Source organism: Brienomyrus brachyistius, chromosome 16, assembly GCF_023856365.1.
Source record: "Brienomyrus brachyistius isolate T26 chromosome 16, BBRACH_0.4, whole genome shotgun sequence".
In the NCBI taxonomy this organism is placed as follows: Eukaryota; Metazoa; Chordata; class Actinopteri; order Osteoglossiformes; family Mormyridae; genus Brienomyrus; species Brienomyrus brachyistius.
Genome location: NC_064548.1, coordinates 4,920,003 through 4,945,257, shown reverse-complemented (window position 1 = coordinate 4,945,257; position 25,255 = coordinate 4,920,003). Strand labels below are relative to the sequence as shown.

The window sequence follows — 25,255 nt, the reverse complement described above, 5'->3', positions numbered from 1 at the left end:
TGCAAATCTTCCTTAATGTATTAGGATGAATTTGCGGACGATTACGTCGCCCACGTGGCATGGAATTAACCCTTCTACTGTAATATTCTGGGAAGTCATAATTGTGGATTAATTCTGTGATTGTGTGGACAGATCATCCTGAAATTCAGATAAATCATCCATGATTCACCCAGAATATTATTGAACTGCACAAACGTTGTTTTTTACCAATCACCTGTAACACCTATTTTGTCATATATACCTTGAGTCTCATAAAAAGAAACCAGGTTGCTTATCTAAGCCATTAGATCGGCATGCAGTATGCTTATCTTGGTTTTGGGAGACAGGGGAGGGTCGTTATACAGCACCTTATATTCCCTTTAGGGGGAACAGGGAGGCATTGCGCAAAGACACCTGGCACAAGGATGCCTATTGTACAATGTTACCGCAAGCAGCATCACTCGGTCAAAAGGGGGAATTGGAGAACATATTGCCTGAGGGGAAGGGGTGAGCCTGGCCAGCTCATCCCCTGCCCTCACGCAACGCTAAATTTAGTATAAAGGAAGAGGAAAACTCAGTGTTGACCGAAGCTGAGCCGTGGGATAGAGCGCGCATCGCCCGGCACTTTCTCGGGACTTACATCTTGGTTTCCTGCCAGGACTGAAAGGGGCTCCCCAGTCTAAGAGTGAAGGTAGGTGATGATGGCACATCCGAGTGTGAATAGTTTTGCAGCAGCTTATGCGTTTAATTGATCATGGGGATTAACTATCACCGCTCGTTATAATAATTCACATTTACTATATTTTATTGTTTCTTTTCTATATATACTTCTTCGTATAATATATACTATTCTATATCCCTTGTAGTACGAGGTTATTTTGCATTGCTTTCAATATGATAGTTTGGTATTGATGTCAGTGTGAGGTTATTTTGTATTACTTATTAAAGCGTTTTTGAGTGAACCTAAGCGTGCCTGTTTGTTCCTTCGAGAGGCCTACATCCCTCTCACATCCATTTTAATACACTTTCATTTCAAAGATCCTAGAAAACGTTGTTCATCAACTGTCTTCTTTTCTATGGAAAACTAATGCTAATGAATTATATCAGTCTGGCTTTAGATCAAACCACAGGGAAGACAGCTTCAATCAAAGTATTGAATGATTTGCTTATGGCTTCTGACCGTGGCTGGATATCTTTGTTGGTATTACTAGATCTAACCTCAGCTTTTGATACTGTGGACGATAATATTCCCTTGGACCACCTAGCATCTGTGGTTGACATTAATGTAACAGCTCTTTCTTGGTTTCACTCTTATTTAACTGATTATTATAAGTTTACCATGAAATATAATTTCCTTCCAGACAAGTCCAGAATTAACACTCATTTCTCATGCATAGTAAAATTAGCTTTAGCTTACACAACCCTTAAGACATACAAGCCAAGCATGAGTGACCTTGGGTCTAAGGCAGATGCAAAGCCATTGATGTGCAAATCATTGTAGCTCTTGCAGAATGTAGTACTCAGCAAAAGTGCTACTTATAATATGTAACAGACTCTGAGTCTCAATCATGCTCAGTCCAAGGTAAGGTATCCAACACTTGACACCCCAAGATTTTTGGATTCCCTCTGGCCCAGCCCTCGTCTTAATTAAGATCAAATCATTCTGATATGACTTGGATATTGGGAGAACCAGAACTAACCACTGTTACTGAGAAACCAGAACAAATGAAAAACACATATACAGAGCATCTGCATAAATAAATCTGTATTTTAATAACAGATAATAAAAAGAAATAATAATAATAATACATTTATTTTATATAGTGCTTTTATACTAGATACTCAAAGTCACTTTACAAAGGCAAATCAGGGAAAAACAAACACACACACACATTAGGCAAGTTCTATCAACAATTACAGGCAATTTTGAAAAGAGGCTCTTAAGAGAGTCTTTAAAAGATAAGAGAGATGAGGAGTTCCTAATGTCACTAGGAAGGGAGTTCCATAGAGAGGGGGCAGTAACAGAAAAGGTCCTGTCATGCTGTCAGTAATTAGTGATTTTGGGAGATTACAGGAGATTACTGTCAGCAGAATGAAGGCAATGTTTGGGGGAATGTCTATATAGTAGATCAGTTAGATATGATGGGGTAGGGTAAGCGGTTTGGAAAATGGATGGATGGATGGATGGGGCAAGACAGTGAAGAGATTTGCAGATGAAGAGCAAAACCTTAAACGAAATGCGCTGCTACATAGGAAGCCAGTCATACATCTGCTGTGCGATGTGTAAGGGAGTAAGAGAGCACAACAGATGTGTGACCTCTAGGTCTGTTCCCTCTGCAAATATTCCCCAATCTGTAGTGTCAAAACAGCCTTATACAGTAGGGCCCCGGCGCGGCTTCCTCAGTCCACACCTCAATAAGAGAGCACAAGTTCTCAAGGACATCTAGACTGGCAGACTCCACCGGAGAGCCAGCAACATCATCAAAGACTCCTCACACCCTGGATACTACCTTTTCTCCCCCCTCTCCTCTATCTTATCTAATCTGATCTTATGTTATATAATCTTCCATCCATCCATCATCTCCCGCTTATCCGAGGTCAGGTCACGGGGGCAGCAGTCTCAGCAGGGAAACCCAGACTTCCCTCTCCCCGGCCACTTCAGCCAGCTCCTCTGGGGGAATCCAGAGGTGTTCCCAGGCTAGCCGAGAGACATAGTCCCTCCAGCGTATCCTGGGTCTTCCCCTGGGCCTCCTCCCAGTAGGACATGCCCGGAACACATAACCAGGGAGGCATCCTAAGCAGATGCCTGAGCCACCTCATCTGGCTCCTCTCAATGTGGAGGAGCAGCGGTTCTACTCTGAGTCTCTCCCGAATGACGGAGCTCTTCACCCTATCTCTAAGGGAGAGCCCAGCCACCCTGCAACTCATTTTGGCCGCTTGTACTCGCGATCTAGTTCTTTCGGTCGCTACCCATAGCTCAAGACCATAGGTGAGGGTAGGAACGTAGATTGACTGGTAAAGCGAAAGCTTTGCCTTTTGGCTCAGCTCTTTCTTCATCACGACAGGCCGATGCAGTGCCCGCATCACTACTGACGCCGTACCGATCCGCCTGTCGATCTCTCGTTCCATCCATCCCTCACTCGTGAACAAAACCCCGAAATACTTAAACTCCTCCACTTGGGGAAGGACCCCCTCCCCGACCAGGAGAGAGCATTCCACCCTTTTCCAGCTGAGGACCATGGTCTCAGACTTGGAGGTGCTGATTCTCATCCCAGCCGCTTCACACTCAGCTGCGAACTGTCCCAGTGAGAGCCGAAGGTCACGGTCCAATGAAGCCAACAGAACCACATCATCTGCGAAAAGCAGAGACCTAATCCTGAGGTCACCAAACCTGACACCTTCAACGCCCTGGCTGCGCCTAGAAATTCCATCCATAAAAGCTACAAACGGAATCGGTGACAAAGGACAACCCTGACGGAGTCCAACTCTCACCGGAAACGAGTCCAACTTATTGCCGACCATGCGGACCAAGCTATAACACCAGTCATACAGGGACCGAACAGCTGTTATAAGGAAGCCCGGCACCCCATACTTCCGGAGCACTCCCAACAGGACTCCCCGAGAGAGACAGTCGAATGCCTTCTCCAAGTCCACAAAACACATTTAGACTGGTTGGGCAAAATCGTATGAACGCTCAAAGACCCTGCTGAGAGTATATAGCTGGTCCACTGTCCCACGGCCAGGGCGAAAACCACACTGCTCCTCCTGAATCTGAGGTTTGACAATCCGACAGACCTTCCTCTCCAGAACCCCCAAATAGACCTTACCAGGGAGGCTAAGTAGTGTGATCCCCATATAGTTGGAACACACCCTCCGGTCCCCTTTCTTGAAGAGGGGGACCACCATCCCGGTCTGCCAATCCAGAGGCACCGCCCCCGATGTCCACGCAATGCTGCAGATGCGTGTCAACAAAGACAGCCCCACAACATCCAGAGCCTTAAGGAACTCCAGGCGGATCTCATGCACCCCCAGGGCCCGGCCACTGAGGAGCTTTTTAACCACCTCAGTGACCTCCGCCCCAGAGATAGGAGAGTCCACTCCCAAGTCCCCAGACTCTGCCTCCTCATTGGAAGGCGTGTCAGTGGGATTGAGGAGGTCTTTGAAGTATTCCCTCCACCGACCCAAAATGTCCCGAGTTGAGGTCAGCAGTGCCCCATCACCACCATAAACAGTGTTGATGTTGCACCGCTTTCCCTTCCTGAGACGTCGGATGGTGGACCAGGATCTCCTTAAAGCCATCCGGAAGTCGTTTTCCATGGCCTCGCCAAACTCCTCCCACACCCAAGTTTTTGCCTTGGCGACCACCAAAGCTGCATTCCTCTTGGCCTGCCGGTACCCGTCAGCTGCCTCTGGAGTCCCACAGGCCAAAAAGGCCCGATAGGACTCCTTCTTCAGCTTGACGACATCCCTCACCACCGGTGTCCACCAACAGGTCGGGGATTGTTGTCACGACAGGCACCGACCACCTTATGGCTACAGCTCCAGTCACCTGCCTAAACAATTGAGGCGTGGAACATGGCCCATTCGGACTTAATGTCCCCCGCCTGCCCCAGGACATGGGAGAAGTCCTGCCGGAGGTAGGAGTTGAAACTCCTCCTGACAGGGGATTCCGTCAGACGTTCCCAGCAGACCCTCACTATATGCTTGGGCCTGCCAGGACTGGCCGGCTTCCTCCCCCACTAGCGGAGCCAACCCACCACTAGGTAGTGATCAGTTGACAGCTTTGCCCCTTTCTTCACCCGAGTGTCCAAGACATGCCTACACGACTACAAAGTCAAGTATCGAACTGCGGCTTAGGGTGTCCTGGTGCTAAGTGCACATATGGACGCCCTTATGCTTGAACTTGGTGTTCATTATGGACAATCCGTGATGAACACAGAAGTCCAATAACAAGACACCACTCAGGTTCAAATCGGGGGGGGGGCGTTCTTCCCAATCACACCCCTCCAGGTCTCACTGTCATTGCCCAAGTGAGCATTGAAGTCCCCCAGCAGAACAAGAGTGTCCCCAGGAGGAGTGCTCTCCAACACCCCTTCCAAGGACTCCAAAATGGGTGTGGGTATTCTGAACTGCCACTTCAGAGCGCATAAGTGCAAACAACAGTCAGGACCCATCCCCCCACCTGAAAGCGAAGGGAGGTTACCCTCTCGTCCACTGCGGTAAACCCCAATGTACAGGCGCCCAGCCAGGGGGCAATAAGTATGCCCACCCCTGCTCGGCGCCTCTCCCCGCGAGCAACTCCAGAGTGGAGGAGGGTCCAAGCCCCCTCAGGCAGACTGGTTCCAGAGCCCAAGCCGACCCATATCTAGTCAGAACCTCATAACCTCATGCACCAGCTCAGGCTCCTTCCCCGTCAGAGAGGTGACATTCCATGTCCCTAGAGCTAGCTTCTGCAGCCGAGGATCGGACCGCCAAGGTCCCCGCCTTTGGCCACTGCTCAACTCGCACTGCACCTGACCCCTATGACCCCTCCTACAGGTGATGAGCCCATTGATGTGCTTTGTTCAGGCTGTGCCTGACCAGGCTCCATGGGTGCAGGCCTGGCCACCAGGCGCTCGCCATCGAGCCCCACCCTCAGACCTGGCTCAGGGGGGGCCTCGGTGACCCGCGTCCGGGCAAGGGAAATCGTGGATCCAATGATTTTCTTACCATAAGGTGTCTAGTGAGCCTAATTTGTCTGGTTCCTCACCCTGGACCTGTTTGCCTTGGGTGACCCTACCAGGGGCATAAAGCCCCGGACAACATAGCTCCTGGGATCATAGGAACACGCAAACCCCTCAAACACGATAAAGGGTCGGCTCAAAGACATCTTATCTTATCCAATCATATCTTAACTAATCTTATATAAACTTATCTTTTATAACCTTATCTTAGTCTTATATAAACTTATCTTAACTTATATAATCTTATCGTATATAATCTTATCTTATATAACCTTATCTTAACTTATATAAACTTATCTTATATAAACTTATCTTATATAAACTTATCTTATATAAACTTATCTTATATAACCTTAACTTATATAATCTTCTTATATAACCTTATCTTAACTTATATAAACTTATCTTATATAAACTTATCTTATATAAACTTATCTTATATAACCTTAACTTATATAATCTTCTTATATAACCTTATCTTAACTTATATAAACTTATCTTATATAAACTTATCTTATATAACCTTAACTTACATAACCTTAACTTATATAACCTTATCTTAACTTATATAATCTTATCTTATATAAACGTATCTTATATAATCTTAACTTATATAACAACTTAAAAAACTTATCTTATATAACCTTATCTAATCAACCTTAATCAAAACAGTAAGAAAATAATTGACAAGGCCCAATAATAGTCAGCAGTCACTTCTGCTGCAGCCAGAGATGGCGCTGAATCTGCTCCAAGCTCCGCCGGTTCGCCGCCTTGCGTCTCAGGCACCCGCGAATTAGATTGCAGCAGCCTGTCAGAGAATAATTTGGCACATAGTTAGTCAGAAAAAAACACTCCCCGTCAGGAGAATCAAGTCACGGGACAAAAAATAAGCTGCTCACCAGAAGAGACCCATGGGGGGAATTTCAGGCGGCCTGAAATGATTGCCGTCTGGTTGTGGAAGGGTAGGTAGCCGCACACTAGAGTAAATAGTGTAACCCCCACAGACCAGACTGTGGCGGGGCCAGCCAGATACTCTCTGCTCAGGAACCACTCTGGGGGAGCGAAGATCTTTGTGCCTGAAACAACAAAGCAAAATCTTTCATAAACTCACAAAATCTTTCATAAACCTATATTTTTACTGAAACAAGTTAGATTAGGACTCATGAACACAAATCCAACTCCCCTGCAGGAAGTTTGATCACATGTCCAGATTTCTTGATCACTGCAGTGTTTCCCCTGGGTTTGCAGCTTTTTTTTTTGTTTGTTTTGGGGGGGCAGACAGTCACCGACAGGATTCATGGTCTTCATGTGTTTCTTTTAATGACAGCAGTCAATATAACAACTGAACTAAACATCAGAACATTTCTTTTTATGACAATTATCCAAAAATGTCACTGCAGTGTATCTTTCTGGGCTTCTGGAAGGACATTTCTAGAGCCTCTTGATATGGGAAGTCAGAAACGTCCGGCCCATTTACTCCCGATCTGCAGGCAGGCTGCAAGATGGTCTTCCTTGCAACCTATTGCGGATGTTTGTCCTCCACCCTGGGAGCAGATATTTTTGTCTGCTTTTCAGGTGGTTGACGCGACATATTTTCCAACGTGTGCTCCCTGTCCGCTGGTGGGAGTGTGCTCACCTGTGTGCGTGCACGTGTCTGTGTGTGTGCATCGGGGCAGAACTCCATGTGCGATACAGAGACCAGAGGACAATTGTAAACGCACGACCGTGTAGAGACAAAAATGACAAGCTGTTGTGTAAATAAGATGAATAACATAAGGCTGTTTACTTTTGATAAAGGCACAATGTATAGCCCTGTTCTATAGGAAAGGTAACCTTAAATGACTTCTGTTGTGATCTGGAGCTATATAGAAAATAAAATTAAATAAAATTAACTTGCCCTTCAACGGGGGGTGGGAGGTGCCGTTGGAGAGGCGGGGTGCCCCCCTTATATAATGGTAGACCTGCGTGAAGTTGGTCCCCCATATGCTTCAGATACTGGTCTCAATTGTATGTGCCGCGTTTGTGCCGTTAAAATTTTTTTTGTGCTGTTTTAGTTTCTGACATATAAATGTTTGTTTACATGTTGACGTCAGCAGTTTGAAGTTGGCCCCCCATTTCCAGCAGACCAATTGCAATCGTGTGTTGCGTTTGTGCTGGTTTGTGCCGTTAAAACTGTCCTTTGTGCTGCTTCAGTGCAGAGATATTATTTATTTACATGGTCACGTGACTCCGCCGTTAACTTTGCCCCCCATTTGCTTCCGAACCGGTCTCAGTAGTGCCCTTTAAAAATTCTGTACTATTTTTTCTGAGTTATACCTCTTAGTTTATGCCTTTACATGATTGTGTTTGATGATTCCGCGACAAAGCTGGACATAGACTTAGTCAGCCCCACCAGTCAGATACTGCATTTCAGGATCCTGCTGAATAAATTCAGATTCTCAGCGACTGACAGCCATATGCATTTCATATGTAGCATGGAATTAGGTAGTAATAAGGTAGTAATAGCAATAAGGGAGCGCTGCATTTTCACGTGAGCAATGCCATCTTAGAAAGGGGGGGGGAGCGTTAATATTTGTGAGGTCTATATGTGTGCATTAACTATACACACACACACACACACACACACACACACACACATATATATATAGTCAAGCCCAGAATTATTCATACACCTGCCAAATTTTGACTTTACGTTACTTTTATTCAACCAGCAAGTTTTTTCTTGATTGGAAATGACACAGGCGTCTCCCAGAAGATAATAAGACATGTACAAGAGGTATCATTGTGGAAAAAAAATATTTCTCAGCTTTTACTTACATTTGAACAAAAAGTGGCATGTCCAGAATTGTTCATACTGTACCTTTTGCAAACTTGGCTAAAGAGCAGATAAAAATATCAGCGTCTTATTCGCGTTGCGTACCATGTGATAAGAAGGGACCCCGATGGAAAGAAATTACAGATGCGGTGACATTTCATATCGCCAAAGATATGGTGCCCATTTGCACTATTGAAAAACGGGGTTTTCCAGAAGCTAAAAACAATCGACCCCAAATATGAGCTCCCAAGCCGAAAGTATCATACCGAAGTAGCCCTACCACGTTTATATAGCAAAACAAAAAATTGCACAGCTGCTGGAGAATGTGCTGTGTTACTCAACTACCTCAGACCTGTGATCCAGCTGAAACATGCAGCCATACATGAGTTTGTATGCTAGTGTTTCATATGCATTAATGAAATGTAAAGAGGGGAAGCATTTAGGCATCCTATAAGTAAACAAATGTCTGTGCTGTACAGTGTGTAATTGTAGTTCGCCTTTTTGCTGTACAGAGAATGGTGTAAAGGACCCAAGAATTGACGAGCCACTGGTGTTTCTAAAAAGGCTGTCAGTGCCTCACATTCAGCTGGACAAGAAGAAGAGATATGGCTGTGGTACAAGCCGAGCTCGGCCTCCCCACCCACCAGCTTATCACAGAGGGCCCAACAAGGTGGGCTTCAAGGCAAAGGATGGTAGAGCGAGTTCTGGAACAGGAAAAAGCCATAGCCCGGATCTTGGGGTCTGAGAAGAAAACTCAGCACCTCATGCCGACATGGCAAGACATAGATATTTTATAATCAGTAAACAAAGCTGTGAAACCACACCAAGAATTCCCTGAGGCCCAGTCTGGGGAGACTTATGTCAGTGTCTCTTACCTCAAACCGATGCTTCATCTGTTCAGAAGCAGTCTCTTACAGCCAGATGAGGGAGATACTGAACTAACAAAACTAAACAAAAACAACATACTGGGGTACCTTAATAGAAGATGAACTGTCACAGATGAACCCTTGGACATGTCTTCACTAATGGAGCCCAGATTCCGCACGACTTACACTGAACATAACAAGGTGGAACAAATTAAGGAAAGAGCTGTTATGGAGCTGAAGTTTCTCCTTGCTGACGAAGCCACATCACAACCTGACCCTACTTTGCAGGAGCAAGATGAAGAAGCAGCACAGCCTGAGCTGAAGAAGAAAAAGACATTGGCAAGCTTCTTCAAGAAGAAAGTGCCTTCTACCTCCCAGTCCAAGTCAGAAAAAGTCAAAAATGAGTTGGCAGCCTATATGCTGTCCCCTGACATAGACCCAGACACAGATACAAGTAAAAAAATCGGAGATTTTAGCTTTAGACAATATCGCCCAGCCCAACATACAGACATACGTATTTTTCGCTGTATTTTTACAAAGAAAGTAAAACTTCATTATCGGACATTTTTATTTAACCGCCATGTACAACAAGTAAGAGGGTCCATGGGAACCAATTTTCCCCTCCAAGGCGGCTGCCTGCCAAAAGCCAGCCAAAGGGAGTAACCCCCCTCCTTCTGGGGGTGTGCCTAAATTCTCGTCTAAACCCGCCCATCTGTTCACTTGCAGGGTGTTACCATGAGATGGCACTTTCTTTACTAAAACACAATTTAGTTGTGGTCACAAGTTTACACACACAGGTACAACAGGTATCAACCAGAATCTTTTGGTATCCATTAGCAAGCTTCTGGCATAATTCTGGCTGAATATTTGACCACTCTTCTTTGCAGAATTTCTAGTTAAATTAAACTAGCTGGGTTCCTGACACGGACCCGGCTTTTAAGCATAACCCACAAATTTTCAATAGGGTTGAGATCGGGGGTATTTCACAAAGCAGGATTTCTTGCTTAGCCGAATAACTTCTTGGAGTTAAGGTGAACTGAAGACACAGCCGAAGTTTTTACACCAGAGACAAACAGGGCTAGGTACTTGGCTAGCGCTCATGCTGGTACATACTAATCCAGCGCTATGATATTGTACAGTACATACAAAAACCCCTCGGAAGTGCAAAGCATGTGCTTTCAATCTCTGCCTTCAACCAGACAGGAACTGTTTTGAAGCTTGGCATCTTGATCAGGAGCGACAATTTCCATCCATCCATCCATTTTCCAAACCGCTTATCCTATTGGGTCGCGGGGGCCCGGAGCCTATCCCGGAATCAATGGGCACGAGGCAGGGAACAACCCAGGATGGGGGGCCAGCCCATCGCAGGGCACACTCACACACCATTCACACCTACGGGCAATTCAGCAACTCCAATTAGCCTCAGCATGTTTTTGGACTGTGGGGGGAAACCAGAGTACCCGGAGGAAACCCCACGACGACACGGGGAGAACATGCAAACTCCGCACACATGTGACCCAGGCGGAGACTCGAACCCGGGTCCCAGAGGTGCAAGGCGACAGTGCTAACCACTGCACCACCATGCCGCCCCGGAGCGACAATTTGTTGTTCTAATATTCATTTATTGTTTTGTATTAGTCCTGTAATATAATGTGATTGCATATTTTATTTATCAACGTTTAATCTGTTGCATGTTATAAACTGTAAAAAGGCTAGTATTGTGTCTTTTCTTACAGTTTTTTTCAATCGCTAAGACAGAGTTGAATCTAGGGTAGTATCTCTTTACATGCCTGATCCATCCTTGGCATTTCTCTGGAGAAATATCTTGGCATCCAGCATTCATTGTTTGGTCTTGTGTCAATTTGTTTATATTATATGGCTTTTACCATCTATTTTAGAAAGGGTCTTGATAGTAATTTAAGAAAATTACATATTTCAGTTTTGACGGTCTTGTTAGCAGTTTTAAGGTCAGTATGTTGGTATCTGCAAAATGACCTCTGAAAATTTAATGTTGTGAGTGAGACAGGAATCCATGACTTTTAGTCATGATTGCATTTAGTCATTGATTGCATTTTGTATAAGATAATGTTGTGGTGACTGTTTGAAGAGTTTTGAGAAAGCAACTCCAGAATTGCAGTATCTGTCTTAGCAATTGAAAAAAACTGTAAAATTCACACTGCCTTTCCAAACTGATTGGTGTGAGGAGCAGTGACAGACATTCCATGGGCCATTGACAGTATGCAAAGGTGTGGTGACTCCAAAGTCACTTCAAAGTTGTAACACTTTAGTAATCACACCAAATACAATTTTGTTTGTGTAGCCAGCCCCAATGTCTATAAGCCTCAGAGCTCAAAAGTCTTGGCTAGAAATATTTATGATGTGATTTTTTACAATTTGTCAGCACCACTGAAAATAGGTTTTAACAAAAAGATAGAATAACCACTCTCTAAATGATCTCCAATTATTGGTGCTGAATAAAAGTATTTGTAGCAATTTGGGATAAATGTTTTTTTTAGATAGGTGAAATATTTTAGTTTTTCCAAATTGTTGAAATAATAAAAATCATTTTGGGAACGAAACTGCCAATTGCCAAAAGTCATTTATTGAATCAGTCACTTGTTTGATGAAACTTTAAACCTTTCTCACCTAGTTAGACACAACTTGCAGACTTGCAACTTGGCTTCTGATGAGCCACACCTGTTCCTGATAGTTACCTGAGGACAGGTGTGGCTCATCAGAAGCCAGGTAGGATAGAAAACCTGCTGGGCAGTAGCCCTCCAGGACCGGAGTTGGAGACCTCTGCACTAAGGAATGTGTCTGTTTTATTCAAGCACAGTACAGAACCATATGTTTTTTTTTATTTTCATTTTCCACTCTGTCCACCTTTATTCTCCACAATCATCCTTATTACTTTGTTTAGGCCTGTAATTAGTCTGTTACACACATCTTGGGTCACTCTCCTTTTCCAAAACTACTGGTAAGACTTACTCTGGTAAGTCACTTCAGCTTTCATAATCACTGCTCTCCCTGGTGGTTGGATAAATCATTGCAAGTACTTTACAGACAGAGGTAAGGGGCAGATCATGCCGGCCCCCTTGTTCATTACATCATCGTGGGGGATCTCATTACAGTCAATGTCCCACCCAGGACCCAGCAGGGGCCAGTCATGGACCAGCCAAGGCCCCATCATGGAAACAGGGGAAAATTCAAGTGGCTACATCTGTAGACATTGCAACACACAGTGCAGGCAAAATGACAAGAGTTTATTATACATTGTTGTAGAGTATTAAGCATTAACTGGTCGCATTTGCTGCCGTGGCATTCACTAGCTACCTTGTAGCAAAACGCTATGTACGTCTGCACATAATTTTGAGTTATGTGATGTGCTTTACCACTGTAAATGGCACACAATCGCTTTTCACACCGCAAGAGCCACTTTACATATTGTCGTTTTGCTTTTTCACTCCCACAACTCAAGAAATGGACGTCCTGTGCTGTGCTGAGTTGGTAGAACACATGATAACCTGGGTCAAGCCTGCAAGTAACGAGGCAGTATGTAATGGTCGGTCATTTGTGAAAATATCTAGCAGGATCCTGAAATGCGGTATCTGGCTGGTGGGGCTGACTAAGTCTACGTCCAGCTTTGACACGGAGTCATCAAACGCTCCACCTTCTGTTCGCATGAGAAACACGAGCCTGAGCACTATACGGCGATCATGTGAAGGTGTAAAGTAAGAGGTATAACTCAGAAAAATAACAGCACAGACAATTTTTAAACGGCACAAACTACTGAGACCGGTTCGGAGGCAAATGGGGGGCTAACTTAACAGCAGAGTCACGTGACCATGTAAATAAGCAATATCTCTGCACTGAAGCAGCACAAAGGATAGTTTTAATGGCACAAATGCAGCAAACGGGATTGCGATCGGTCTGGTGGAAATCAGACGCAAATGGGGCATCAACTTCACGCTGATGACGCCACCATGTAAACAGACATTAATATCTCAGAAACCAAAACAGCACAAAGGATAGTTTTAACGGCACAAGCCAGCACAAATGTAACACACACAATTGCGATTGGTCTGGTGGAAATCAGACGCAAATGGGGCATCAACTTCACGCTGATGACGTCACCATGTAAACAGACATAAATATCTCAGAAACTAAAACAGCACAAAGGATACTTTTAACAGCACAAGCCAGCACAAATGCAACACACACAATTGTGATCTGTCTGGTGGAAATCAGATGCAAATGGGGCACCAACTTCACGCTGAAGACGTCACCATGTACACAGACATTAATATCTCAGAAATCAAAACAGCACAAAGGATAGTTTTAACGGCACAAGCCAGCACAAATGCAACACACACAATTGCGATCGGTCTGGAGGAAATCAGAGAAAAATGGGGCACCAACTTCACACTGATGATGTCACCATGTAAACAGACATTAATATCGCAGAAACTAAAACAGCACAAAGGATAGTTTTAACGGCACAAGCCAGCACAAAGCAACACACACAATTGCGATAGGTCTGGTGGAAATCAGACGCAAATGGGGCACCAACTTCACACTGATGACGTCACCATGTAAACAGACATTAATATCTCAGAAACTAAAACAGCACAAAGGATAGTTTTAATGGCACAACCCAGCACAAATGCAACGCACACAATTGCCATCGGTCTGGTGGAAATCAGACGGAAATGGGGCACCAACTGCACGCTGATGACGTCACCATGTACACAGACAATATCTCAGAAACTAAAACAGCACAAAGGATAGTTTTAACGGCACAAGCCAGCACAAATGCAACACACACAATTGCGATCGGTCTGGAGGAAATCAGATAAAAATGGGGCATCAACTTCACGCTGATGACGTCACCATGTAAACAGACATTAATATCGCAGAAACTAAAACAGCGCAAAGGATAGTTTTAACAGCACAAGCCAGCTCAAATGCAACACACACAATTGCGATCGGTCTGGTGGAAATCAGACGCAAATGGGGCACCAACTTCACACTGATGATGTCACCATGTAAACAGACATTAATATCTCAGAAACTAAAACAGCACAAAGGATAGTTTTAACAGCACAAGCCAGCACAAATGCAACACACACAATTGCGATCAGTCTGGTGGAAATCAGAGGAAAATGGGGCATCAACTTCACGCTGATGATGTCACCATGTAAACAGACATTAATATCTCAGAAACTAAAACAGCACAAAGGATACTTTTAACAGCACAAGCCAGCACAAAGCAACACACACAATTGCGATCGGTCTGGTGGAAATCAGACGCAAATGGGGCATCAACTTCACGCTGATGACGTCATCATGTAAACAGACATAAATATCTCAGAAACTGAAACAGCACAAAGGATAGTTTTCACAGCACAAGCCAGCACAAAGCAACACACACAATTGCGATCGGTCTGGTGGAAATCAGACGCAAATGGGGCATCAACTTCACGCTGATGACGTCACCATGTAAACAGACATTAATATCTCAGAAACTAAAACAGCACAAAGGATCGTTTTAATGGCCCAATCTGGCACAAGCGCGGCACATACGATTGAGACCAGTTTGGTTGAAATCTGAAACATATGGGGGGCAACTTCACGCAGGTTAATGGTAGGGGAAACACTGCACTGGACTACCCGCCACTTGCTATTGAACCAGGGGTTAGTTTGACAGGTTTTAATTAGCCTCTCTCACTGACCTGAAAATTTTGTGTAGTGGGAATCTGTCCAGATATCGCCACAGCCAAAGTCGATGAGCTTGACCTCCAGAGTGTCTGTCCTGATCAAAAGGTTCTCTGACTTCAGGTCTCGATGGAGGACGCCTGAGTCCTGGCAGTGACGCAAGGCGTGGAGGACCTGCACCATCACGTGCCTGGCAACACCTTCTGACAGGAGGCCTCCTTTCCTTTTGCAAAAATCAAAGAGATCTTCGCATGGGTCCGGTCTTTCCAGGATCATAATATAATCCTGTGGTCCATCAAACCAGTCGATGAGCTTGAGCACGTTGGCACAAGATGACTCATTGCTAACAAGCTTCATCAGCGCCACCTCCAATGGCATGGGCCCGTCAAGTCCAGGCTATGAATGGGAGGGAAGGATATACATATGTTTAGACAGAAATTCTTCCAAATAAACCCAGCTCTATGACTGAAAACACTTACCAGTTCTAGCTTCTTTTCAGTCTTTCTGGCATATTTGATTGCCACCTAGAGGTAAAAAAAAAAACACAAATTTAGTGTAGGATTTATTGAGAAATCATCACCTTTTATAGGTGCCTGTAACAGGTGCAATAAAAGGGATCCCTATGAGAGATATTACTACGCATGTCGCGGCTACACCATTTGGTCACTTACTGGGAAGCCATCTGCCTTGCGAATGCCGGCAAAAACTGCCCCATAGCCACCCGTTCCAAGTAGATGGCCCTGGAGGTACAGGTCCTCCAAATGTTCTACAACATTAAGCAGGTACACTTCAGAAAAAGAGTCCATACAGCATTTTCTACAGGATAACACAGTTGAAGACACTTCACTAATAACTTTAAATAGCATGCATTAATATTTCTTTACCACATGCCAATCCTAAACTTGGCTTTTAAATTCAGTATTATCATTAGTTTGCCTTTTAGATGCTGCAGTCAGAGTAAGATCGGGTTCAGAATCAAAACGTATTGAATCAATTTGGGTATGTTTGCTTTTCAAACGTTCAGCGACATTTCTTTTTTATCAATCAATGAATCAATTGTTGCATTTATTTGTTTAATCTATAAGTCCAGTACACTATTCGCATCTGCTTTTGCAGCAAGCCTTATGAAAGAGATTTACATGGCTTTCTTAGGTGTCATTTTCATTCTCTATCAAAAGACTTCAACTTCCAACCTTTGCGGGGAGTTTTGGACCCGACTTCGTCGGTACTCCGGACTTCCGTACTCTCTCTCCTTCTTTTCGCAGGAGATTCATCAGCGGAATCGGAGTGGGAGCGTTTTTTACCCATTTTTACTGCTATGAGTAATAGATAATGAAAGAGTAAAGACGTTCTTCTGCAATGCTAAGCAAGAAGTAATTAAATGATGCTTTTGTGGCTGACCAGTTACGGATGGATGGATGAGCATCATTCAAATATTGTTGATTTTTGAACAACAGACGGCATCATGCACGGGGTTACATGGGCTGAAGCCCAGAGGTCCCTCACTCCACCTCCCCCCCGTCGTAAAATTGAAGAAAAAGAAGAGACGTTTGAATATATTATTTAGCAATAATATAATTAGTTTTTAATTTGCATATTCTCCCCCTGTCATCGTGGTGTTTCTTCCGGGTTCTCCGGTTTCCCTGTATTTCAAGAACATGCTGAGGCTAATTGGACTTGCTAAATTGCCCGTAGCTATGCATGTGACAGTGAATGGTGTGTGAGTGTCCCCTGTGATGGGCTGGCCCCCATCCTGGGTTGTTCCCTACCTCGTGCCCATTGCTTGCGGGATAGGCTCCGGACCCCCGCGACCCAGTAGGATAAGCGGTTTGGAAAATGGATGGATGGATAATTAGTTGTGAATTTGCATATTGGTGTTTCTTCCGGGTTCTCTGGTTTCCCCGTAGTCCAAAATCATGCACGATTATTGAATATGGATGAATTGTTAATTGTTCTGTAATAAGCTGTGGTTCATTCGTTCTAAAGCTCAAAATATCTCCAAGTAGTACATCAGAAATCACGGAGTGACAAGGAATCTGCCATTACGATTAAAACGCAGAAACAACTTAACCGATCACATAGGAAATGCAGTCTAAAGTTTCTGACTCAGTCATAAACAGCGTGGCTGGTTTGTGGGAATATTTAACAAAAATGATTAAGGAGAAAAAAGCGAACCAGATCACCGAAAGGCAGTCGTATTCCGCTGAATGGGAATACACTGGGCACCGCATCTAATGATCACGTTTGTCTGGGAGAAATTGATCATTATATATGCGGATGATGGTTATTACCGCTTTTTTCTGCTTCTTAATTATGTCTCAGACAGATTACCATCTGATTCACATATGTATATTTATATTAAAATACGGACAGCGTCGCAATTTACTTCATTTTATTGACGATTTAAAACTACAGTAGTTGTCTCAAACGCTTTTCAAATTACAGTACCTTACCAATTAAATTTCTGAAGTGCGTATAATGCCAATACGATATAACACAATACAGTACTGTACATAATATTCAATTCAATTTTATGTATACAGCGCATCTTCGTAACCTTACGTTGTCTCAAAGCATGATATGTTCCCAAGGCAGTCTGTGTTTCTCATCTTTCTGGCTCTTTACTGTAGGCTGTGAAAACGATCGTTTCTATTTATGTAGGCTCCTGAAACGTATGTAATATATTACCTATATTGTTAAAATACAGAAAACAACACACAGACAAATAAAAAAAGGTCATGGATTTTAAAATGGTTTGTTACTTAATACTCAGGCGCTTGTTAATATTGATTCAAAAGTTCAAAACAACAGACATGAACTTCCCAGATAGCAAAAATCATTTGGCCCAGATCTGGCCCAGATCCTTCCTAAGTTCTGGGCCAGATCCGCACAACGGACTTGGGCCGGTGTCCTTTGGCACAACGGGCCAATACCGGCGCGGATCCGGTTTTCTTTATCTGGACCAGAACTGGGCCAGCTCCAGACCAGATGAGGATTCTTTTATAGTGATTTGGCCCAAATCTGGGCCAAATGTGGACCAGTTCTGTAGTGAATCTGGTCCACATTTGGGACAGTCCAGGGCAAGTCTGGTCCAGATCCGTATTGAATCTGGACCAGCTCATTTCGTGGATTTTATAAATACTTAATATTACTAGTAAAGCAAGTAGTAGCATACATTTGCTGAATGTCAAGCTAATTTTATTATGCCACTAATTCAAATTAGTAACTAAATCACCACTAGGAACTAGATGCTTGAGGAACAAACTCCTTTACGACAATAAAGTGGCAATTCTGGGAATTTAGCAACATGACAGCACCACCTTGTTAAAATACATTTATATTTCAGATTGGAAACGTAGCATTTCTGGCATTATGAAATATGACTCAAGAAATTTGAACATTTGAAATTTATTACAAACAAAACTATACAAAATTACAATGGTTTTACATAAACATTTTGTTTCCCAACGTAGTGCTTAATCCTCAAGAGGCATCTGCAAACAAAAAGACCAAGAAAAAAAGCTGTTAGTTGAATATTAAAGATTTCAGCCAAAAACAATAAAATTTCAGGGCTTCTTAAGTTTCAAAAAGTTAAATTTAAGACTAAGATCTCTTTAGACCTCTTTGGAGACATTTCACATTCATACTGGCAAAAAAGTACAAAGGCTATGAAACAAAAGTGATCTGAAGTTTTAATCAAATTTGATTTATAGGTGACATGAGGGAGAGGTGGGTGATTAACCGATGTTCAATCATTTCAGGTAAATGAAGTTTTTATGTCGTCCAGCTCCTGTTTCTAAAAGGGTTTACGCGGGTCCTTAAGTCTTAAAATATCTTATTTTTATAGTTCTTAAATGTATTGATCATGTCTTACGAACATGCTTTTTAATGTTATGTAAACTTTACCTCTATAATGTTGCATTAAATGACGTGACACCTGTGAGCTAATTCAGGCAGCCACACTTGAATCCTGCACTGTGCACTGCATTCACATGGCACTTCCTCTCATTGAAACATAAAACATCAAAGCGCATTAACCATGGCAGCAAGGTAGAGCACTGGTGTTGCTTTGTCACCCGGGCCCAAGATAACGGTGCATTTTGCTGGTCCAGAATACAATTTACGGTAGGCTAAAGTTTCGCTCAGTGTCAAGTGGCTGCATGACCCAGCTACAGACAGCCGTTTAGGAAATACATTTTGTATGGTTATACTGTAATATTATATCTTGCCATACAAATGTGCTGCAGCTGCATTCAGGGAGCACTGTTATTGTAGCAGGGTATGACATTAAATGCTAAATGTCCTTTTCCTTTTGGAGGTCAGCACCTATTGCTCAGAATATGATTCCACATACTAACTGTACTATGTTGTGAACACGAGTCAAGTCTAAGTCTCAGAATAACCAAGACAACCCAAGTTACATTTTTAAAATTGAACCAAGTGCAAAAATCAAAGCTAAAAAAACACACACTGCCATAATGCTTCTTCCATAGAAATTTCACCTCAGTTGATGCCTCTTTGGCTCTTGCACGTTCTTTCCGGCCACCTCCACGGTCAGACGCCAGGTTAAACCAACGGATGGTGTAAGAATCGACCTCACTATCTGCTACACCGGAGGAAGACTGGTTCTTCCTTACAGCTCCTGTTGAAAGAAAACATGCAGCACTTGAGAAGCATCCCCAAAACCCCAAGCTAATAAGGCCTTGATTGAAAGCTCTGGTGTGATGTAGATCAGGTAAGGAAAAAACAGCTATGTCAGTGATTAAAATATAAATTTTAATTGATCAAAATTGATCACATGATGCGCAACTTGAGGAAATACTACACATGATGAATTACTACATGCTGTGCCTTTCTGTTTGCAAGGACAGAGTTAGAGGTTTATGGACTCGGGTTGTTTTGCTCTCCAGGGCTAATTCTTTTGGCAATGAGTTGGTTCACTATATTTTACCTGTACAGAAACTCTGTATAGAAATAGAAACTCTCAACCATCAGTCAACTCAAAGACATGCATAACCTAATGCTGAGACAAAACAGAGCTGCCCAAGAAACATTTATAACCAATTGTCCAATTATTTGAGTTCTTGCAATGTTGAAATGTTTAAAAGAAATACTAACTTGCATAGTTAAAAAAACTGTTTTAAAAAAGTAGCATCTTTGCCCCATGTACCATGAAATTCACATCTTTTATAACAGTCCTGCAAGAAAGGTGTCTAATACCCAGCTTCTCTGTATATACCATACTTACTGATCAACAAACTTCTTGTATGCATTTCTTTAAAGCACTTTTTCCCATTAACTCCTTTCCAGTTTATTTTTTTGGCTACTGCATCTGAGAAAAGCCTTGAAAGTATGTTCCATGTGACTCGTTTAGCGTTTTGTCCTCCTGTAGCACCCAGAGCAGAAATCTGAAAAGACAAAAATATTTCATATAAAAAGGCAAAGATAAGTATACATACTAACTGAAAACCAACTGTAGAAGATCCTGATCGTACATCAAATCATGTCATACAAACAATTCAGGGTTTATTAAACCTAATTTATTATTCGGTTTTGCTGTTTTCATTAACTATGTTAAAGTTAATCGATGTAAGAAGTCAGTTTTCAGAGATCTGATACAATAAGCAGTATATTGGCCCAGCAATGATTGTTTTATTTAAAATTAAAATTTAAAAAGTTACAATACCATGTTTTGCTTAGCATGCGAGTTTCTTGAATCTTTAAGCCACTCCTCCAACTCCTCAACTTCAGACATGGTGGCCAGTGGCAAACTGATATTGGGAGGCATTTCAGCAACAACAGTGTCTGTCGCCATACGTGCAGCAAGATTATTAACGATAGCAGCAAGCTGCATCTGCTGTTCCTTGATATGTTCCAACAATGTTAGGATGTGCAGTTGAGCGGCTACAAAGAGTTGGGAAAGTATTTAATTAAAATAGTTGATTTACATATTTTTTATAATGTGGTCACAAGGTCAATATTATCTACCAAGTTCTCAATATTTATTATTTTAAACATCGTTTAGTCACAGACTCAGTTTCCAAATTAAAAGAATTTTACCAGAGCAAGGAATAGGTCCAGTGCCTGTCCTCCCCAGTCTAAACCTGGGGTTAAATGAATGGTCTTGATGTTCTTCAGAAATAGGTGTAGCAGAGACCTGGCTCATAGAGCTTGAGGGCATGTGAGAGATGGGGGTGGTAACTGCATGCACTGGAGCTGGAGAAAGGAAAGCAGAATGCATGTAAGTGATCGCTTTCATGAGCAAAGCCTTATAAAGTAATCATAAAAGTATAGTACCTGTGTAACGGCCGTGTTCAGAATGTCTAATGGAGAAGTGGTGAAGAGGACTGGAAGGCATGCCAAGTGTCGTAATGGGGGCAGGTGGCACAGCTGGGAAAAATGACAATCATTATTTTTATGTGAATATTAGAAATAAACACAGCTATTCGTATATAAAATAATTCACTATCATAGCAGTAAATTAAGTTTCAATGACTCATCTGACTGAGTTCTGCTAAGCACATGAAATTACAGTAACTGTCAGTCCTTCAGAACTAAGCTGACTGAATAGTAATATTAATGTTTAATAGGTGGATATTAGCATAACCGGTGCTTACAGAATAATTCAAAGACAACAGAGGAACATACTCGTAAAACAGGGATATTCAGTATGCCTCAGGTTTAGCAGAGGTCCAGTAGAGGTCTGGCAAGCTGAATCAGAGGGTATGTCAGGAGTAGGTGGAGGAATAGGTGGTGCTGGTGCAGAGGAGATACTGCTGCATCTCCTCTTTTTACCCACTTCTAGTTCATTGTCCGAGTCTGTATCACCAAAAACGTGCCTAACAAACAAAACAAATCAAAATCAAGCACAGTTAATTTTTTGGCACGACTAAAAACAGTCAAAACCGACAGAGACTCCTTGTATCAGACTGTGTTCAGTTTGTTTAAACTACATCAATAAACTACATTAAAATGAGTAAGAATTGCTTAAATTCAACCAGGCACTAAATATTCAGTCTACTCTATAGATCTTGTCAATGAATCCCTGTGTCATTTGAAGTTGTGCAGAAGTAATAACCACACTACAAACTACCTTTTACGTATTTGATAATTAGGGAAAATTACCATAGCAGCACAACATATCAGTTTTGCAACACCTAGTATGTCCTCTCTGGTTAAATATATCTGCCTAAATGTTCTTATATTTTCAAATGTTGCCTATGTCTCACATATCAAACCTTGGCTTAATTTTTCTTTTCCTAATCACTTCTTCCTCGTCGTCTGTTTGTAACTCAGACGTGTTACAGGTCAGTGAGGCCCTCAGTTTCTCTCTTGCCTTTCGATAATCACCTGATCAGAATTCACAAAATGTCAATAAATGCAAACTCACACATAAGAAATGCTTAAATGTATCACTTTACACAAAATACACAAGCAGTTCCATTTTGTGGCATGATCTGGCCCTTTAAGTAATGCTGTTTTCATGCATGCGAACTCCAACATGAAGGCTACAACCTTACCTGCTGTTGTGTCTTGCAAAGCAGATTATTTACACACTGAGCTCTAGTTGAACTATTATTTCCTATTGGTCACTATACTAGCTAAGTAGTTTATTAAGCAGAGTACATTTTTAAGATTCCATTTAAGAAATAATTTACACTGCTGTCCTTTTCTCTTCTTTGAAAAGAAACTAATGCCAAGTTTATAGCAAAAAAAATAGTATGTGTTCCAACTCAACCAAATGCAGACTTAAATTTATGTAAATTAAGGGATACATTAACATAGTAACAGACATTTGTATAAAGCAAGTAAGCAAATCTTGGTAAAGCAAATTCATAATTAGAATTTTAATTGTGTTCATAATGGAGTCCGTATATTTCAGAACACAGTTGGGTTGAATTTTGTCTCTACAAGAGATCCTTACCAGTTCTTGAGAGGACTCGAACATCATACTGTTTCCAGCCTGTTCTTGGTTCCTCACACTTTTGTACAGCTCTGTTTATGCGTTCATCATTACTATAATTTGGCCACCAAGTGACACCATCCTCAAACCATGACTCGGCTATAATATTAACAGTCTTGGTTTCCAGAAATTCAACAACCAAAAACATCTGAAAAAGAAATTGTTATACATTTAAATACACAATCCATAAAATATTACTACCCCTTTTGAATCTATGCTCAAACCTTTTTGACCAAACCTCAACATTTTCTTTCAATAGTCATTTCATGTCTTTACATTCTGTGATGAATTCTATTACAAGCAGAGTCTGCCTTTTGTTGCAAAACATTCAAAATGCACACGTACAAGGAATTGTACAGTGTAATCCAGTGTTATGGTACATAATTTAATCTTATGGTTAGAAATCTTTATCACTTGCTGTCTTTCAGTCACAACAGGGTTAAGGTACAGTAAAAGTAAAAAATGGAGAATGGGCTAACAAATAGCACCAGCTTACTCTCACATCAAGACCTCCTCCTGTACTAAAGATATGGTTGATTAATAAATGTATGAAGTGCAATTAATAATATTGATTTTGCACAATATTACCCAGCCCCATAATGTTTCAACATGATCAACAAGATTTACATATATTATTATGTATAAGATTTAACATATATTAATTGAAAATGTTTCAAATGGGCTGCAGCAGCTAGTTTTGGCACCACTTTTATTATTATTCACTGGGTATACTCACATCATCAAAATGCACATACATACAGAAACTTTTGTGGAAAAAAACAGTTAATCTTCAGTTCTTCAAAAAGTTAAGTCAGTTGTCAGTCAACATAAATTTTGTCGCCCACTACTCTGCTCCCAAACATAAACTTTCCACAACTCCACCTATAACCTAGTACTAGAACTGTTGATATGTAAGAGGGGCATGACAACAAACCTCTCTTTATAAGGCAAAAGCACACACTTATGAGAGACCTGTGATGCTTTGGCCACCTTCAATGGCCCTGTAGGTTGAGACACAATAAATATTCTGAGAAAATCAGAGCTCATCGGGTAGTTGAAGAAAGTTTCCATTTGTGTAAAAACTTTAATTACTACATATATTCCGTCCACAGACTGAATGATGTTATGTATGACACAAATGTCTCCATCTATAGCAAAAACATTATCACCTGTGGAAACTTTCATTGACCATTGCTCAGTCTGCAGCTCCCTGTACTGTGCTGTTGCTTGAAGGCCATCAGGAACAGGTCCAACATAATGTTGCATCCTTAAATTCCTACAGGGCATCTCAATAATACTGATCTTTTTAACCTCAGATAACCTTCTTATAATTTGTGCAAGGGGAAATTCTGGCTTTCGTACAAACCTCTTCAATTTACGGAGATAATTTTCATATGGAAAAGCTGAGACAGAGTCCAAACAACCATGCAGTTGGGCATCTGCAGATAGGTGGACCAATGCATGGACATTATACACTAAGGCATCCTTGCCATAAAGTTCCCCAAAATGACTTACAAATGTTGTAAGTAATGTGTTTGCATAGTTACAGTACAAGGAGCACAGCTGAGGACTGACAAGGATGCAAATACCTGTATAAAATAACACGAAATTGTTATATAAATTACTATCTAAATGTGGTGCCAGAGCAATAGAGCCAGTATACAACAGAAACTGCCTTAGTTCAGTTGCTTTCCAACGGTCTATCTCTCTTAGAGACCTTGGCTTCCTTGCAAACTCCACTGGTATATATGTACGCATCTGAATCAGACTTTGAGAAATTCTATCAACGACATTAGAGGATAAGCGAAATTTCAAAGGCCCCCTCAGCCAAACATTTAACAATCTACGTGTGACACCTAAACATGCGAGGTGCATGTAATCTAGAGGGAATCTAGTTACCATACCAACATCTAGACCAGAAAATCCATGTGGTCCATTGTGGTGATGGTCCTTGTCAACTCTGTCTGAAAATGATGAATCATTGCGCAATACAAAATTATTTATGGGGTATGTCATTCTGTTGTTAACGTAAACACCTGGCTGGCAACACTTGTCACATCCATGATATGCATTGTGAGCCTTTGTGTTTTTTACAAATGCCCTAGCAGGGGTATCACATACAACCGAAGCCAGTTCAATGAAGACCTTTTTCCCTCTAAAATTAAATCCTTCCTGCAGCTGCTTTAGCTCATGG

The 25,255-nt window shown here is 42.1% G+C and overlaps 2 protein-coding genes and 1 long non-coding RNA gene across 5 annotated transcripts in view; 1 reads left to right on the top strand and 2 right to left on the bottom strand.

Annotated features, from left to right (window-relative positions):
• LOC125709654 (uncharacterized) overlaps nt 1-25,255 on the top strand; it is a 209,376-nt gene that overhangs the window by 82,005 nt on the left and 102,116 nt on the right. The gene's annotated exons all lie outside the window — the stretch shown is intronic.
• LOC125709650 (serine/threonine-protein kinase pim-1-like) overlaps nt 6,252-25,255 on the bottom strand; it is a 211,929-nt gene continuing 192,925 nt past the window's right edge. Inside the window, exon 7 of the transcript XR_007382795.1 lies at nt 6,252-6,265. The gene's annotated coding sequence lies outside the window, so the exon portion shown is untranslated. The remainder of the gene's footprint in view (nt 6,266-25,255) is intronic.
• LOC125709646 (uncharacterized) lies at nt 18,491-24,138 on the bottom strand. 3 transcript variants are annotated; one of them, XR_007382791.1, is made up of 10 exons: nt 23,798-24,138; nt 23,023-23,209; nt 22,337-22,448; nt 21,747-21,937; nt 21,396-21,488; nt 21,159-21,314; nt 20,785-21,002; nt 20,347-20,484; nt 19,601-19,740; nt 18,491-18,592 (listed from the first exon to the last, which is right to left on the bottom strand). XR_007382791.1 is itself a non-coding variant. In XM_048978308.1 (10 exons), exons 1-10 carry the CDS (start codon nt 23,816-23,818, stop codon nt 18,575-18,577), a joined length of 1,296 nt encoding a protein of 431 aa, XP_048834265.1. In that variant the 5' UTR covers nt 23,819-24,134; the 3' UTR covers nt 18,491-18,574. The 3 variants fall into 3 exon arrangements, 2 of the variants coding, with proteins under 2 accessions (XP_048834265.1, XP_048834264.1); XM_048978308.1 differs by having other exon boundaries at nt 20,347-20,506; nt 23,798-24,134; XM_048978307.1 differs by lacking the exon at nt 18,491-18,592 and having other exon boundaries at nt 18,926-19,740; nt 20,347-20,506; nt 23,798-24,136.